We start from the raw sequence: 17,484 nt of genomic DNA, 5'->3' as shown, positions 1-17,484 counted from the left end.
CTCCTCCTCCTCCCCTTCCTCCTCCCCCTCCTCCCCTCCTCCTCCTCCTCCTCTTCCTCCCCCCCTCCTCCTCCTCCCCCTCTTCCTCCTCTTCTTCTTCTTCTTCATCTTCTTCCTCCTCCTCCTCTTCCTCCCCCTCCTCCCCCTTCTCCTCCTCCTCCTCCTCCCCTCCCCCCCTCCCCCTCCTCCCCCTCCTCCTCCCCTTCCTCCTCCTCCCCCTCCTCTCCCCCTCCCCCTCCTCCTCCTCAGGACTTCTTGACGGACCTGGTGATGTCAGAGGTGGATCGCTGTGCGGATCATGATGTTCTGATCTTCAGGGAGAACACGCTCGCCACCAAGGCCATCGAGGAATATCTGAAGCTGGTGGGACAGAAGTATCTCCATGACGCCCTGGGTGAGCTTCAGCTGCGGTTACCATGACGATGCTGCGTAACGTAACGAGCGACAACCGGTCGTCCGGTGCGGTTCCGCTTCACACCGAGTCTTCCGGTTTTCTCTCCTAGCCGGTTTAGAGCAGGTTAACCCCCGCAGTGCTGTTCGAACCCTGTTTGGAAGCGCAGTGCATTATGGGTGAAACATGAGAGTAAAAGTAGGCGTGTGCGGGTTCGACCCAAATCAGGCAAAATCAAAACTCACAGCAAAAATGGAAAAAAATAATCCACACACTGAACTTTAAGCTCCCAGCAAGTTCACTGAAAGTCTCATATCACAGAAACCGGTTTAATGGGTTTGACTTGCAGCTGAATCCTGTTTCTACAGACTGAACTGTAAAACAGAAACACGGGTACAAAGGTATTAATTATTCAGAATCAGTTGTCCATGAGGATCACAAAAGGCTTTATTCCCACGCACTTTGACAGAAAATTCGATGATCCACAAACTCAGCCGATGCCGACGCTCCGTGTTGTTTAACTGGAGCAAAAGGCAGAAGGTTCCTGAGCAGTGAGGGAAGAGAAGCTCCCAGATAAATATTGTTTCACTTGATGTTTAGTGTGAAACGTTACTGAACCAACGCATAAATTAAATTAAATGAACGACTCGTCCGTTACCTGATATCAGACAGAACTGTCAACTCGTTCCACTCCGTCTCCATCTTCAGTCTGACATTGCCTCCACTCTAACCGGTTTCCGTGGGGGAGGGGGATTCGATTTTCCCTAACCGATCACTAGAGACCGACGTATCCGCCTGAATCATTTTAACGTCATTTTAAGTGGACACTGATGCGTAGCCATGACAACACCAGATACGGTTCAGAAAGTATAGAGCATCTCTGACGACACGGAGCCAAGTAAAAACAAAGTATGACGAAGTAAAAGAAGAAACAATGTATAGTAAAAATTCAACATATAAAATGGCAGTAGTATCTATATATAAATATAGCAGTATGACGACTTTTAATGGATTCAGGCTCACAGAGTATTAAAAGCCATGATGGCACATGTGCAGTAAAGTGTTTTTTTTAAATGTTTTGGGCCGACAGACAGAGTGACTGGTCTCAGCTCAGTCAGGACAGGATCGTTCTTTATTGACCCCAGAGGAGACACTGCAGCCAGGACAGTATAGGACAGAAGACTGAGTAAACAATATACATAGGAGTAAAAAAAAAAAAAATAGAAAGGCTAAAAATAGAGAGAGAATACAACAGAAAACTGAAAAACCTCAACAAAACTCCTTCAGATCTTCCCATCGACCCGACCACGGATCAGCTGTCCTCCATCTTCGTCTCTGAGTCTTCTCTTCCTGTCGTCTCTTCCGATAAAAAGCTGTAGAGAACTGAAGCTCTGAACGGCTGGAATCAACTTCTCCATTTTGAAACCATTGTTCATTAAACTAAATCACACCGTTAGGGAAACAAGGAAGCAGAGATCTGATTGGCTGCTGAGGTGTTTCCTACCGGAGCGTTCTGTCAGCTTCACTCTGCTTTATTAGTTCAGATCCAGTCTGCTCTGCTCTCACTGCCTCCACACAGACTGTTGAATGTTTTTTTATTTTTTATTTACTTAACAAAAATAACAATACAACACAAAACGCACAGAAATGACAGGAAAAAAAAACATAAACATGTAGAGACATCAGAAAAGAGAAGAAAAACACTGTAAACATAACAAATGTAAAAACAAAGTATATTAACTAGAGCAGTGGTTCTCAACGTGGGGTCCGGAGACCACCAGGGGTCCTTGAGGGGGCTCCAGGGGGTCCCCAGCAAATTGATCAATTGTTAAACTTCACCAGAATTTAATTTACAAGAGGTTGGAGAATGAAGAAGAATGAGTATTATGTTGATCATAGTTTCGCTGTTATCTCTCTGCCTACGATACAGACAGAAGTGGAACTCTAGATAAAATCTTATCTAACAATAAAGATATTCTCAGATTTGGGTCCGAGAGACAAATTCTCATCTCATGCGGGTTCGAGACCCTAATGTGGACTAAATCAGGGTCCTTGATGTGAAAAAGGTTGAGAATCACTGAACTAGAGAGAATGGAGATCACAGCCCAGTTATGAAGAAAAAAGGTAGAGGAAGTCCAACTGATATAAGCTTAGATATAAATAAAACGTATAAAGTTACATAAAAGAACAGAACATAATAAAGTGTTATACACTCTATTTTAGGGCTGAACGATTTTGAAAAAATATCTAATTGCGATTATTTTGACTGATATTGCAATTGCGATATGATTTGCGATATTAGAGGGAATGATCATTTTTACATCATTATTCTCATTTTCATTGAAAAACGTATTAAAATGATTACGGTGTGATTTTTGTGGGGATCTGTACCAAACAAAGATGTTTTCTTCAGTCTGTAGAATATGATGTGTAGGCCAGGACATCTCTGCAGCACCACAATATTTACTTTAAAATGCTATTTTGACACATTTCACCGTTAACAAATATTGCGCCTCCTGCGATTTGAAAATTGCAGTAGGCCATATTGCTATTTCGATAAAATTTAGATTAATTGTTCAGCCCTACTCCATTTATAGTTTTTTATAAATAAAGCCAATACAAAAGGCAACATATCAGGACATATCAAAGCTCAAAATCCCATCCCAGACTGCTGGGTGTTAATACTGGAGGACATGATGTGGACTGATGCTGCACATCATCCAGCTCCAGATGTATTCAGCTGTTTATTTTCACGGGGAAAAACAGTCAGGATAAAGCGATAAAGAGACACGAGAGCTTCAAACGGTTCTCTCTCTGTAATGAATGTGCAGAAGGAAGGAAGAGAAACCACAGATCTGTCAGGCTGCTGCTGGAGGCTCATGGGACACGAGTCAGACCGGCCGTACAGACGGTCTAAACGTTTCATATCGACAAGGCTGTTTTTAGGAGAAAAAGAGTCGGCCGCTTCAAAGTCGCTCAGAGTTCAAACCTGTAAATAGTTTTCACCCTCATTAATATTTTTGGAGGTAAACATCTGAAAATAGCTAATAACTTTTGAAAAAGAAAAACTTGTGTGTTAGATGAGATGTTTCTCTGCAGGTTTCCTCCAGAGCTTAAAAGAAAGATAAGTGAACCGAATGAGACGAGATGGAAGTCTGAACTCTGGAGTCGGGCGATGATCAATATTATCATGTATCGTCTTTCAGTGGCGATATGATGATGATGTCATATCATGACGCACAATTCTGCTGCCTGAACTGATGAGAACAAGCAGATTTTATTATTATTATTAACAAATGAGGCATGAAACATTTTAAGGAATATGTTTTTAAGATTTCAGACTTCGGTCTGTCTGTCTGGGCTGAAAGAAAAAAAAAAGACAAAATATTGAAATTGCGATTTAAACTGTGATTCATATCATCACAAGTTTTTCTTTTTTAGCATTTTTTAGAAATTTAAAATTGTTTAAAGAAAAGTGGGAAAAAAAAGATGTGTGTGTGCAGATTTACTGAGTTTATTATTGTTTTATTATTGTTTTATTAGGATCCCCATTAGCTGGCAGATTAATGACAGCTAGACTTCCTGGGGTCCTCACAAAAAGCAAGTAATCAATAATAAGATAAGAGAATACTTAAGACAACAATAATAATAGTATAAGGAAACAAATGAATTGAAACTAAATCCAGTGGAAAAAATAAAAAATATATATAAATATAGAACAAATAATAACAAATAAAATCAAAGTCTACATGGTCAGTTTGATCAGTTCACTTTTGAGTGTCTTTTGAAAGTGTAATTATTGGTGGATTCTGGCAGCTTGTTCCAGTTAAATATGGCTCTACAGCACACTGTACATTTTAAATCATTAGTCCTAGGTCTGGGAAGTACTAGGTCACCACTGTGTGACTGTTTTCTATATATTCTAATTGATCAACTAAGAATGTAAGATTACTAGAAGATAAAACCTTCCTGAAGAATACGAGAAGGGAAGTAAGAAGTCTGAGTTGAACCGGCGGCCGTGAGTTTGAGTCTGATGAAAGATTTTGATTCTAAAACTCCTTGTTCACAAATCCATTTTTTTTTTGTCTGTATCCTCCCTGCTCACCTCTCTGTCTCCGCCTGCAGGAGAGTTCATCAAGGCTCTGTACGAGTCGGACGAGAACTGTGAGGTGGATCCTGGCCGCTGCTCCAGCAGTGAACTGTCTGAACACCAGAGCAACCTGAAGATGTGCTGCGAGCTGGCCTTCTGCAAGATCATCAACTCCTACTGGTAGGACCGCACACACACACACACACACTGCCACCACACACACACTGCCACCACACACACCCAGAATGCATTATTGATTAGTCATTTTATGATAAAGACAAGTTCGCCGTCCGTGGATTCAGTGGATTCTTTATGATACATGCTTGGAGAGAAGTATGTCACAGCTAAGGGAATGATGTAGTTCTGTAACGAGGGTCTGACTAACCAGGGATTCACTTTATGTCATTTCTTAAGAAATGACATAAGAGGAAATTTTAGGAAGTTCTTAAGAAGGTTCTAAAGGGCAATTCCTCAATATTTTCTTAGTAACAGTCTCATTTCTTACAAATATCTTTAATTTTCCAACTTAAGAACTTCTCAAAATAGGGCCTGAATTAATTCTGGTTAATAAACTTTAGGCTTACTGCCATTGAGGCTAGGAGACAAGGCTAGGAGGCTAGGAGACAAGGCTAGGAGGCTAGGAGACAAGGATAGGAGGCTAGGAGACAAGGCTAGGAGGCTAGGAGACAAGGCTAGGAGGCAACCCAAAGTGCTTTTTTTCTATTTAGAGCAACTAGAGCAAAGATTTAAACATTGGTTGCTGTTGGTAACTGTAAAATTTGCAGCTTATTTCCAACAGACATGAGACAGAGGCCTACCTGGCCCTACACCAAATAAAGCTTTACAATAAATGTTAATCTTAATGTTAGGTGTAGGGGAACCTATGAAGACTTTGAACTATAACCTACTTGTCTAAAATGTGTTTAAATATATGATATTAGAGGCTTACCTTTTCACTGTAGGAGTTTTAAGACAGGTGAAGGGCCGTCTGAAAGTTAAGACAAAAATCAACAACAAATTTTACAAACTTTCATTTCAAGAATACCATTTATTTCTAAGTTTTTTCTTAGGAGGAAACACAAGAAGAAAGTTAAGAAAATATATAAGAACTGTTTTTGAGAATAGCATTTTTCCCTATTTTTTTTCTTAAGACTAAAGTTAAGAAAAAAATGGCACTTAAGAAGATTTTTTTAAGGAACATTAGCATCTTTTCTGTGTATGACTATCATAAATCCTCACATGGAAGCACATGATAATCAATACATTGGAACATAAAGAGGACATACATACATAGTACATATTTTCTCTACAGTTATCAAGTATCGAGTCAACAAATCCACAAAGGCTCTGATTGGCTAAAACAAGCCGCTGATGAGGGAAACTCAAATTGTTAAATTGATCGATTGTCCAAATCTGCAGTTTGCATTGATTCTCTCCAAGTTCCTGGAATTGATCAAAAGCTAAAACAGAATGATCCGAGGTGTGAAGGCTGTTATTTTATATCCATCTTCATCTCCATGTGTTAATACATGTTGGTAGAAATATCGGTACAGTGCAGTCTGTGGGGGGGTTTCAGACTTCAGAGGTCTGGGTCTCATTAATCTCAGTCAGATCTCACATGATGGCGTCGCCCCCTGCTGTCCATCTAACAGAACTACAGGGAACAGGCTGCTCACACACTGCTGCACCGCTCCAACACACTGAGTGGCTGTTTATGAAGAGACGATACACTGTTTTCTTATTCATAAAAGTGAATTTCTCAGTTTTAATGTTTGGGGTTTTGAAAGAAATTCATAAAATCACAAAATACCACCTGCTCTAGTCTGACGGTATATTTAAATAAATAACTGTTGAAAATACATATTTAAAAAAGTCAAAAACACGTTGCGTTGTGGAATAGGTCATCATCATTGTCTTTGGAAACATGAAAGTGTTGCATGAATTAGTTGAATAACCCGAACGCTAACATCCTAATCTGAGCTTTAAAGGAGAGTGAGACAGTGATGATGAGGCTGTCAGCCACAGTGAGCTGATGAAGAGATTCAGAGGATGATGATGAGCTGCAGACTGTTACTGTTGAGTTTGATGAAGAACTCCTTTAGTCTTTACCTGGCACTACTTGGGGATTCATACTGTCTGATGATGTCAGCCCAGATACTGATCCTGCTGTTTGAGTTCACATCCATTAAAGTCCCTCCAGGATTGGCAGGTGCAACGATTCAAGAGTTTTTGGGGCTTTTTGTTTTGGGAGTTTCCAATCTGGGAACCCATCGTCTATCGGTCTGAGGAAGATTAGACTCTGGGGGCGACGGCCAATATTTGGGGGTTTCCGGTGTAGCCAGTGTAGCCAGTGGCTGCACCGGAAACCCCCAAATATTGTCCGTCGCCCCGAGAGTCTAATCGTCATCAGACCGATAGACGACGGGTTCAGAGGTTGAAAAAACTGCACCTTCACCTGCCTGCTGCCCGGCGTCGGGTCAAGTGGAAGTTTGTTTGTTTCTGCAGTTCTTCATCACAGTGTGTCTCAGAGGACTGAACAGAGAACGAGCCGAACTAGATCTGACTGATCCACATAGAACAGAATGATATAGAACAAACGTCAGGAAGAGCACAAGACACCAGTGTTGGGAAAAGTTACTTTTGAAACTAACTAGTTACTAGTTTACTTCATTACTTGCCCTAAATAGTAACTAGTGACTTTACTAAGTTAGTGTTTATGGTCATATTAGACTTTTTTGACTTCCTGATGAAGGCTTGATGCCGAAACGCGTCAAAGTTTGTTTTTAGAGTCTAATATGACCATGCCATGACAATAAAGGCATTTTAATTGGTTTAAAGAGAGTGCCTTGGGAGTTCTTTTTATATTTTTGTACCTACTGCTCCACCAGCCTGAGACCTCAGAGCAGACAGAGACAAAACTTGTTAGGAACAAAACATTTTTAGAAACCTCAGGTGGGCCGAGTCACAGAGGCTCCTCCACCGGGACAGACGGGGAACGAGAACAGGGACAGTGATGAGAGAAAAACAGAATACAGTCCTTCCCGGTCTCAGCCCCTCCTCCTCCTCCTCCTCTTCCTCCCTCAGTGTGTTCCCCCGGGAGCTGAAGGAGGTGTTTGCGTCCTGGAAGCAGCAGTGCGTGTCCCGCGGACACCAGCAGGACATCAGCAAGCGTCTGATCAGCGCCTCGCTCTTCCTGCGCTTCCTCTGCCCGGCCATCATGTCCCCCTCGCTCTTCAGCCTGATGCAGGAGTATCCGGACGACCGCACCTCCCGCACGCTCACGCTCATCGCCAAGGTCATCCAGAACCTCGCCAACTTCGCCAAGTACGTAAAAACCCCAGAAAAAACCCCTTCTCTCTGTCCGTCTTCAGCTTCTGTCGCTCTCTTCTTTCCGGTTCCCTCTGGGCAGAAATATGTGTCACTAGAAACTGAAATGGAATTATTCACAGAACTCCTTTTCACGTTTTTTGGTCCGAAAATTCCAGATTCCCTCATTTGATATTTTCAATTTGTGTCTTCACATGCTAGTCGGCTAATTTAATTGTAAACATTACGACAGCCAAAACTTTGTTTACGCTCGCTGACAAAACGAAACAATTCTACAACAATAGCTATAACGTTAATATCAGTTAAACAGTCAAAAGATCGTTAAAATATATGGTAAACTGATATTACCGTGTTTGACAGCCCAGTCCCAACCTCATCCATGATCGAAAGAAAAGTTCTTCATCGTGTATCAAGTCCATGGATCAATGGGAGTGAAGGAAATGGTCAAAAACACACAGTAGGTGCTGATTGGCCGAAAAGGAGTTCTGTGAATCTGCACTCGATTGCTCTTCCTCAACGACCAGGATGTGTCTCAGTGAACTGAAATTGAATTGCAAGAACTGAATTCGAATTGTGAGAACTGAATACAGTTTCAGAGCAAATGAATTCAATTTCATAATATTACATTCAGTTTCAAGTTTATTGGAATTCAGTTTCAAACTACTAAATTCAATTTCAAATTATGTGATTCAAATTCAGTTTTTTAATGCAATTATTCAAGTTGAGCCATTCAAATATAAATCATTCAATTTCAGTTTCTAGTGACACATATTTCTGCCCATAGTTCCCTCCTCACGCTCGCTCTGTCTGGTCGCTCTTACTTTTGGTTGCTTGTAGTTTTTGGTGATTACATTTTAGATTATAGTGATGATGGATTTATAGAGTAAGGGAAAGAAAATCTGGCATCCCATGTTTCTAATACCACCTGTTATGGATGACCAGATGGTGGGATGGTGTGTCAGGGTGAACATGCTGCTGTTTTCTGTTGTTTCCCCCACAGAAGGACATTAGATCTCTATAATGTAGAAACAGAGGTGGGGACTCGAGTCACATGACTTGGACTCGAGTCCCAGTTTTAATAGCTTGAGACTTGACTTGATGCATGAAGAGAAGACTTGAGACTGGACTTGACTTGGGTTCTGGTGACTTGAAAAGGTTTCTAAAGTCTTGACTTGAGATCTTGTGTTTGTGTAAATGACTTAGATTGAAAGTGATGAGATTTGTTCCAGCAGACGACTGAATTTAAATTCTGTTTTCTGAATTTGTATGGAATGATTGAATTTATTGAAGTTGAAACTGATTATAGAAATCAAACTCATGATGCTCTTACCAAGTTTTTATCCTATTAAAACCATATTGCATTGAAAAGTCCTAGATATTTAGTTTTCTTTAAGATATTAAATTGATACTGGACTCTTGATTTGTTCTGACTTGACTTGCTGTTCTACATTTAGACTTGAGACTTGACATTAATGACATGGACTTGACTTGAGACTTGTGCCTGAAGACTTGACTTGACTTGGGTTCTGGTGACTTGGGACTTGACTCTGACTTGTACTCTGATGACTTGAAAAGGTTTCTATAGTCTTGACTTGAGATCTTGTGTTTGTGTAAATGACTCAGATTGAAAGTGATGAGATTTTTCTAACAACGTTCTCTTTTCTAAAAAAGGAACTCAGGAACTTTTACTCTGAGGACGGTTTAAATCAGACACTTTTTACTTTTACTCTATTTTCACACCAGTACTTTTACTTCTACTTCAGTAAAATATCAGTAAAGTAACAGTACTTCTACTGCAGTAGGACATCTTAGGAATTGAAAAACTGACTCCATGCAGTTTTCTGAGTCACATGGGAGGAAGGAGTCAGACCCGGGACACTGTGGTGTGAACCGAGTCGATGTGGTTTCCCCTCCGCAGGTTCGGCAACAAGGAGGAGTACATGGCCTTCATGAACGACTTCCTGGAGCACGAGTGGGCGGGGATGATGCGTTTCCTGTCGGAGATCTCCAACCCGGAGACGCTGTCCAACACGCCGGGCTTCGAGGGATACATCGACCTCGGCCGCGAGCTGTCCGTCCTGCACGCCCTGCTGTGGGAGGTGGTGTCCCAGCTGGACAAGGTACTGCTCACCTGGGGGGGTGTGTGTGTGTTGGGGGGTGTGTGTGTGTGTGTGTGTGTGTGTGTGTGTGTGTGCAGTGATGCTAATGTGCACAGAAAACAGTAAACACCTGAACACACAGTAAAGTTTGAACTCAGATCGTCTGTGTTGAAGCTTTCATCAGTGACCAGTCAGCTGCTGGACTGGGACTTTACTGGGTCTGGGACTAGGACTGGTATAGGGACTGGGACTCGGACTGGGATAGGGAGTGGGACAGGGATTGGGACTGGGACTAGGACAGGGATTGGGACTAGGATGGGGACTGGGATGGGGACTGGGACTCGGACTGGGATAGGGACTGGGATAGGGACTGGGACCCAGACTCGGGTTGGGCTGGGGACTAGGTCAGGGACTCGGACTGGGATAGGTACTGGGACTTGGACTGGGACCCAGGCTGGGATGGGGACTTGGACTGGGATAGGGACTGGGACCTGGGCTGGGATAGGGACTCGGACTGGGATGGGAACTGGGACTTGGACTGGGACTGGTGGACTGAACCACTGGAGGCCTTTTTAGTTTTAGTGTTTGGTCTGTATGGTCTGTGTGTGTGTGTGTGTGTGTGTGTGTGTGTGTGTGTGTGTGAATTAAAGGCACTGAGCAGCTCACACACTCATTAACTCCACATTAACAACAGAACATCAGTCTGGAGCAGAATCTGTTTCCTGCTCATTCTTCACCTTCAGTCAACATGATGGACAGTCTGCTGCAGAGCGGCTGTATGGATACACAGTCAGGTGATCAGTCAGGTGATCAGTCAGGTGATCAGTCAGGTGATCAATCAGTGTGTATCAGTTCAGTGTGACAGTGTGAAGCAGAGAGCAACATGTTTTATTTGTTTTATTACAGTCAGGTCAGTTTAGAACAATAGCATTATTTCCAATAGCAGAATGGCAGAAAGCAAAAGGCTGCTAACACTACAATAATAATTTTATATTGAATCATCATTTATAAATTGTTAATTAATTATTATTAAATATTTGTTAATCATTATTTAATGGTGAACAGCTACTTGATAATTACTTATTTTTTTAACAATATAGTGTACAATATTTTTGTCATTAATGTTGATGAATCAATTATTTATATAATGTGTCATGCTCAAATCAATTATTTCTTTAATGTCTTAGTTAATAATTGGTTAGTCATTTGTGATTGTCCAGGTTAAACACTTAAATATTGAAGTATTTATAAGTGATTACCAAATGATTGATGAGCCTCTGGGTCTTTATTATAGAGTGAACAGTAAACAGTTAAAAACAGTTTTAAACACAGAAGAAAAAACATCATGTCATCAAAACAGACTCAGGCTCCTCCCACTGCTCCAGCCCGACCATTTTAAACCTTTAACCCTTTAACCCTTTAACCATGTGACGCTGTGGCTGTCTGTCAGAGCATGCCCCCCCCCCCCCCCCCCCCCCCCCGCCCCCCCACCTCGGTCTGTTGCTGCATGGCTCTGCTGTGTTTGATTGTGGAATGGCTCTGTTCTGGTAGAAGCATGTCTAGTTTTATTTTATTTTGTTTCCATTAAGTTTCCCTTGTGTTTTCTCCTTCTTCTGCCTCCCCACCCCCCACCCCACCCCCCCTCTCTCTCCTTCCTCCTCCTCATCCTCCTCTCCACTCCCCCTCCTCTCTCTGGCCGCCACATTATGTTTCCACTCTTGTCGGTTCGCTGCCCGCCACCACTGCATCCTGGTGCTTCTCCATTCAAACCAACCAACTGTCCGCCTGCCCTCCACCTTCACAACACACACACACACACACACACACACACACACACACACACACACACACACGCGGCAACCCAGGGTGAAAATTCCTTCCTGCAGGCCACCGTAGCGAAGCTGGGCCCCCTGCCGCGGATCCTGGGCGACATCTCTCGCTCTCTGGCCAGTCCCACGCCCGTCCAGCAGCAGCTGCGCCGCTTCCAGGACCATAACTCCTCCCACAACATCAGCGGCAGCCTCTCCTCCGGCCTGCACCGCATCTTCGAGGATCCTGCCGACAGGTAGACCGGTCAACTGACACACTCGCACCCAGAGCCACAGACAGTCAGTCGGGCCTCGGTGAAGCTGTTGAAGCTGTTAACGGTCTAGAAGCTGAAAATAAAAAAAAAAAGGTGTCAGGAACTAGCATCCAACAGCCAAATACTAGTAATCTTTAGCTGAGGCTGATAACTTAGTCTGCTTTACAGGGAACCAATCATCATGGAGAGTCTTATTCTAAGCATCAAGTTAGCTGGGAAAATAGCGAGAGTGTCCGGTGGATTTTAAAGCTGCACTAGTCGTTTGGTCGTGTCTTAGCTTACTTTAGCTTTAGGGAAGTAGGCTCCAAGACAGCATGACAGAGCCAGACAATGTCAGTATGGGGATTTCACACACGTACATGTATGACTTTATTCGCCTGTACTGGTTAACCATACAATGCCTGGTCTCTACGGCACTATAATCTCTCAACATACATGTAGATTGATATAGTTTAACACGTACCAAATAGTTACTGAAGAGACAAGCTACTGAAGAGACTGTAACTCTCAGTAAAAACAAGGAGCGCCACCCAGTGACTTAATCTGTTACTGCAAGAGTGGAGTTGGAGTTGAGTACAAAACACAAACATCGATACTTTCTGTAGGTGTTTTAGGTCCGGATGACATTTGGGCTAATCTCTATAAACAGATATCTGCATATGAGACGTCGTCTCTCGACTCCGACTCCATTCTCGCGTCTCAAGTTGCTAATCGGACTGTAAACAATGAAGTGAAGGAAGTCTTGGTCCGGATGTCCGCTGGCTGCACCGGAAACCCCCAAAATATATAGTCTAATCGTTGTCAGACCGATAGACGATGGGGTCCCAGATTGCCTAAACAGCAGCAGAGAAAGCTGGACTCACCAACGATGGCTGAACTTAATGCAAAGAGAGTTTATTTCCCCACCTCCACCCATCAGACACTAAGAAGAATACATTTAGGACCCAGCAGTGTGCAGTTTACTGGGTAATGAAGTCCTTCAAACTGGCAGAAGAAATTCAAATAGTTGCCTCCAGCTGCCACTTGAGGCCGCCAAAGTGCAAAGGTTCCCAGTGCAGCTTTAAGGTTTAGCAGCCATGATCAATCAATCAATCAATCAATCAATCAATCAATCAAACTTTATTTATATAGCACCTTTCAAACAAATCAATGTAATTCAAAGTGCTTTATTAGTGATTGACAAAACGTAGGATGTTAAAAATGGATTTAGAGACTAATGCACACCAAAACAACCAAAAACCCTTAATTGAATAAGACAACAATAAAAGATGGGTAGTTAAGATAATAAAAGATAAACAATAAAAGATAATACAAGCAATAAAAAAAAAAAAAATGTTTTAATTATGAAATACTACACAAAATAAATAGATTATAGTAAAACAGTAAAATGTTAATAAAATAAGATAGAATAAAATAAATAATAATGATCAACAGTGAAATGTTGATAAAAATAAAATATATAATAATAATAATAATAATGATGATAATAATGAGCGTTACAATATCATCAGCATAGCTTTGGAAAGAATGATGATAAGAGTGATGTCCTGTCCAATTACTTTCTACCTTTTTAAAATTTTAGGTGGATTCAAGCAACTTGAGGTTTGAATAGTTTCACGGTGCATTACATCTTGCAGTGAGTCAGTAGTTTCTAAATAAAGCAGCAGGCAGGCTGAGTGAAGACTTCCTATTCTTAGCAGCAGAGATAATGAGGAGAATAAAATGGATCTGCAGCTCGGTGAGATCAGAGGAAACGTTCGCTCTGCTGTGAGTCTAAACTTAGAAACAACAACAAAGCAGTGTTTTAAAGCTCATGTAGGAATGAAGGTGGATCTGCCTCTGAAGCAAGGCACCAACTCTGCCGGGGTTGAGGGTTCAATTCCCACTGGGAACACACGGCTTTTAAAGGTTCAGTGATGTTAGAGGCCTGTCCTGTTCATCACTCAGCAGGTCCACTGTTATAACATTCAAACATTTTTACATCTCTAAGAAATCAGCACCAGCCTCCTGTTAGCATTTGTTAGCAATGCTAGTGCAAGTCAGTGGGGTGTGGTTTCAAAATCCCATTCAAGTTCTTCGAGACAGTTCTATTACAAATTCTTGACTACAGCTGTGGAAGCATATAGTGAGTGATATTAACAGTTACAGTTTCATATCCCATTGACTTGTGCTAGCATTGCTAACAAATGCTAACAGGAGGTGGCTGCTGATTTCACAGAAACACAAACTCTAATGTAAAACCTTTGGCTCATTCTGAGACGGAGCTTGATTAGTGATTAGCAGAAAGGATTGAAGCTTCCCTTTAAGATGCTTCAGAGTGTTCAGAGTGTTTGTGTTGCTCTGGTTGCAGCGAGGTGCGGAGCCTCCAGTCTCCGGTGGGCGAGGCGATGGAGGGCTACCTGAGGGGCCAGCGCCCCCTGCTGGGCCAGCAGCACGCCTCCACCCACAGCACCAGCTTCTCCGACCAGGAGGAGCGGGACAACCCGCTGCCCAACGGGCGCAGCGTGTCCCTGGTGGACCTGCAGGACGCCCACGGCCTCCACGCCGCCCCGGGGCCGCCGGCGCATCACGAGGCCCCGCCCCGCCTCGGCAGGGCCGGCTCCCAGGCGTCCGTGGGACACCCGCAGCCCCAGACCCAGCGGGTCCAGCCGGGCTACGCCCGCTCCAACCCCCTCACCCCCCAGCCGGCGCCGCACCAGGCCAAGGCCCCGCCCCGGGACGGCCTGCCGCAGAGCGCGCCGCAGGTCCGCCGGCCGCTGCCCCCGTCGCTCAGCCAGCAGCGCAGCCTGCAGCCGCTGTCCTTCCAGAACCCCGTGTACCACCTCAGTAACCCCGCCCACAGCCTGACCCGCTCCGCCCGCTCGCCGCGGCGGGACTCCAGCTCCGAGAACCTGAGCACCGAGAGCTCGCACGACAGCCGCAGCAACTCCGACGAGTTCGGCAGCCAGGCGGGGGTCAAAGGTCGCGCGCCGTCCGACGGCAGCCTGGAGGAGTTCGGCGGCAGGCGGAGCATGCAGAGCGAGGAGTGTTCCACGCCGCGCCGCCACGCGCCGCCCGACCTCCCGCCCGCCGCCGTGACGGCGGTGGCGGTGGCGGTGGCCGTCCCGCGGCAGAGCACGGTGGCCGGCACCGCCCACATCGTCCGGGTGGAGCAGCAGAGCCGGGGAGGGGGCGGAGCCAGGACGCCGCGCTCGCTGCCCCACAGCGCCTCGCTCCGCAGCAGCAGCAGCGCCAACACAGAGCCGCCGCCCACGCCCGGCCTCGCCGCCGCCGGGCGCCAGCAGTCCATGGAGAGCCCGGTCCCGGCGCTGAGGAGCGCCACCAAGCCGCCGCAGCAGGTACTGAAGCTCAACATCCCAACATGAGAAGCTCACACTCTTTCTCTGCTCTGTCTTTATCATTAATTTAAAAAACAAACAAGGTCATTAGCACATACAGTAGGACTGGGCTGAAAATATCAATATCACAATATATATCAGTATATATCAATATATGGCTCACATATGTAAAATCACATGTTAGATCAAATTAATTTCATCCCAATGAACTGAATGGTAATGTTGTGTGTGATGTCAAACATATTCCTTAAAATGTTGAATGCTGCTGTAAGTCAAGTTTTATTTATTTATAGCCCAATATCACAAGCAGATTCATTAAATACAAAATACAATAGCATCATATCGGTGGGTCGTTGTCACATGACCAACTGGACTTGGTCATATGGAAGAAGTCTTTAATCACCAGAATGTTTCTCCAGTATTCAGAGTATAGCTTTGCTCCTCACTGGTGGTCTCTGTTCAGGTCCAGTCTCCGGTGGAGACGGCGGCCATGTCTCCGGTGGAGCGGACCGCCGCCTGGGTGCTGAACAACGGGCAGTATGAAGAGGAGGAGGAGGAGGGAGGGGAGAGGAGCAGGGAGGAGGGCAGGAACGCCGAGAAGGTAAAGACGCTTCACCTGGCTGAGACGGGACGGGCCTGGAGACACGGGGTCATACACATACTACTGCGCAGTTAAAGGTTGATCGATTATGGGTTGCTTGAAATGTTGCTGTTTGAAACGTAACTGAACCAATGAATATGGATGAATGGTCTAGTAGTTTAGTTTCTGGAGGACTTAAAGAGTCTTAAAGGGCTTATAGTTAAGGCTGGGTATTGGCAAGAACCTCACAATACGATATGTATCACGATACACTGTGATACGATACATAATTTACTGAAAATTTAAAAATAGAGCTGAAAATACAACTTGCTGTGTACCACCTGGGCAGCCTAATACAGTGATTCTCAACCTTTTTCATATCAAGGATCCTAATCTAGTCCACATTAGAGCCACAGACCCCCATTTGATGAGATTTTGTCTCTTGGACCTAAATCTGAGAATATTTTTATTGTCAGATATGATTTTGTCCAGAATCCCATGACTGTCTGTATTGTAGGTAGAGAGATAACAGAAACTATGACCAGAACAGTCATTCCTCTACATTCTCTAACTGTGTTAACTTCTTGTAAATGAAATAATGCTGAAGTTTCACAATTCATCAATTTGCTGGGGGACCCCCTGGAACCTCCTCAAGGACCCATGGTGGTCCCCCGGACCCCACGTTGAGAACCACCGGTCTAATATGTACATCACATTATATCGATAACTCAGCTGACAAATTGAGTCAAAACTATTTAATTCAAAGGGATTTGAGGGAAATTTAAGGACATTTTAAATCCATTTAAAACATTAATAATTTTTTTTTTATGTATCGATACAAGGGGCTGGAAAATCAGTACAGTATCCTGGAAAAAAATATTGCAATACTCAGCTGTATTGATTTTTTTGCACAGTTCAAGTGATGTTTGGGATTAGAGAATTAACATTTGAGAATAAAAAATGTAAAGCACCGTCCATGTTGGTCCGCGATCTCACCTGCAGCCAGTTGTTTTGGTCACAGGTATGTCATGTTACCCCCCCTCTCCCCCCTCTCCCCCCCCCCCCCCCCCCCCCCCCTCAGTACGAGCAGGAGATCTCGCGGCTGAAGGAGCGCCTGCGGGCGTCGGGCCGGCGGCTGGAGGAGTACGAGCGGAGGCTGCTGGCTCAGGAGCAGCAGATGCAGAAGCTGCTGCTGGAGTATAAAACCCGTCTGGAGGACAGTGAGGAGAGACTGCGCCGCCAGCAGGAGGAGAAGGACAGCCAGATGAAGAGCATCATCTGCAGGTACGGGACGCCCCGCCCCTCCGGGACGCACGGGGGGGGGGGGGGGGGGGGACCCAACGCACCTCTGCTGACCTGCAGACAGCGTTGGGTTGAAGTTATAGATAGAAGAGATGAGACGATATTCATACCTCACAATACGATTCAATACACGATCTGGGGTTCAGGATCAATACAGCCAGGATACGATGTGATCAATAAAGGTTCAGTGTCAACAAAGTCTGACTGAGCAGAATTCTGTTTATTTCTGAGACTCAAATCTTTCCAGCGATGCCATTGGCTGCTAGAATGTAAA

The 17,484-nt window shown here is 44.3% G+C and overlaps 1 protein-coding gene across 1 annotated transcript; it reads left to right on the top strand.

Annotated features, from left to right (window-relative positions):
• Positions 1-249: 249 nt before the first annotated feature.
• Positions 250-17,192, top strand: LOC139639171 (ras GTPase-activating protein nGAP-like; the record flags this gene model as incomplete). The annotated part of the gene is made up of 8 exons (XM_071513245.1): positions 250-394; positions 4,517-4,661; positions 7,566-7,805; positions 9,727-9,928; positions 11,794-11,972; positions 14,341-15,328; positions 15,792-15,929; positions 16,990-17,192. Coding segments are annotated over 8 exons (2,240 nt in total), but the record flags the coding sequence as incomplete, so codon positions are not given.
• Between the last annotated feature and the right edge of the window lie 292 nt (positions 17,193-17,484).

Source organism: Centroberyx affinis, unplaced genomic scaffold (genome assembly GCF_046629955.1).
Source record: "Centroberyx affinis isolate AG114_WGS23_722 - 3 ecotype Tasmania unplaced genomic scaffold, CSIRO-AGI_Caff_v1 ptg006926l_1, whole genome shotgun sequence".
NCBI classification, from domain to species: Eukaryota; Metazoa; Chordata; class Actinopteri; order Beryciformes; family Berycidae; genus Centroberyx; species Centroberyx affinis.
This window is presented reverse-complemented; position numbering and strand designations above follow the sequence as displayed.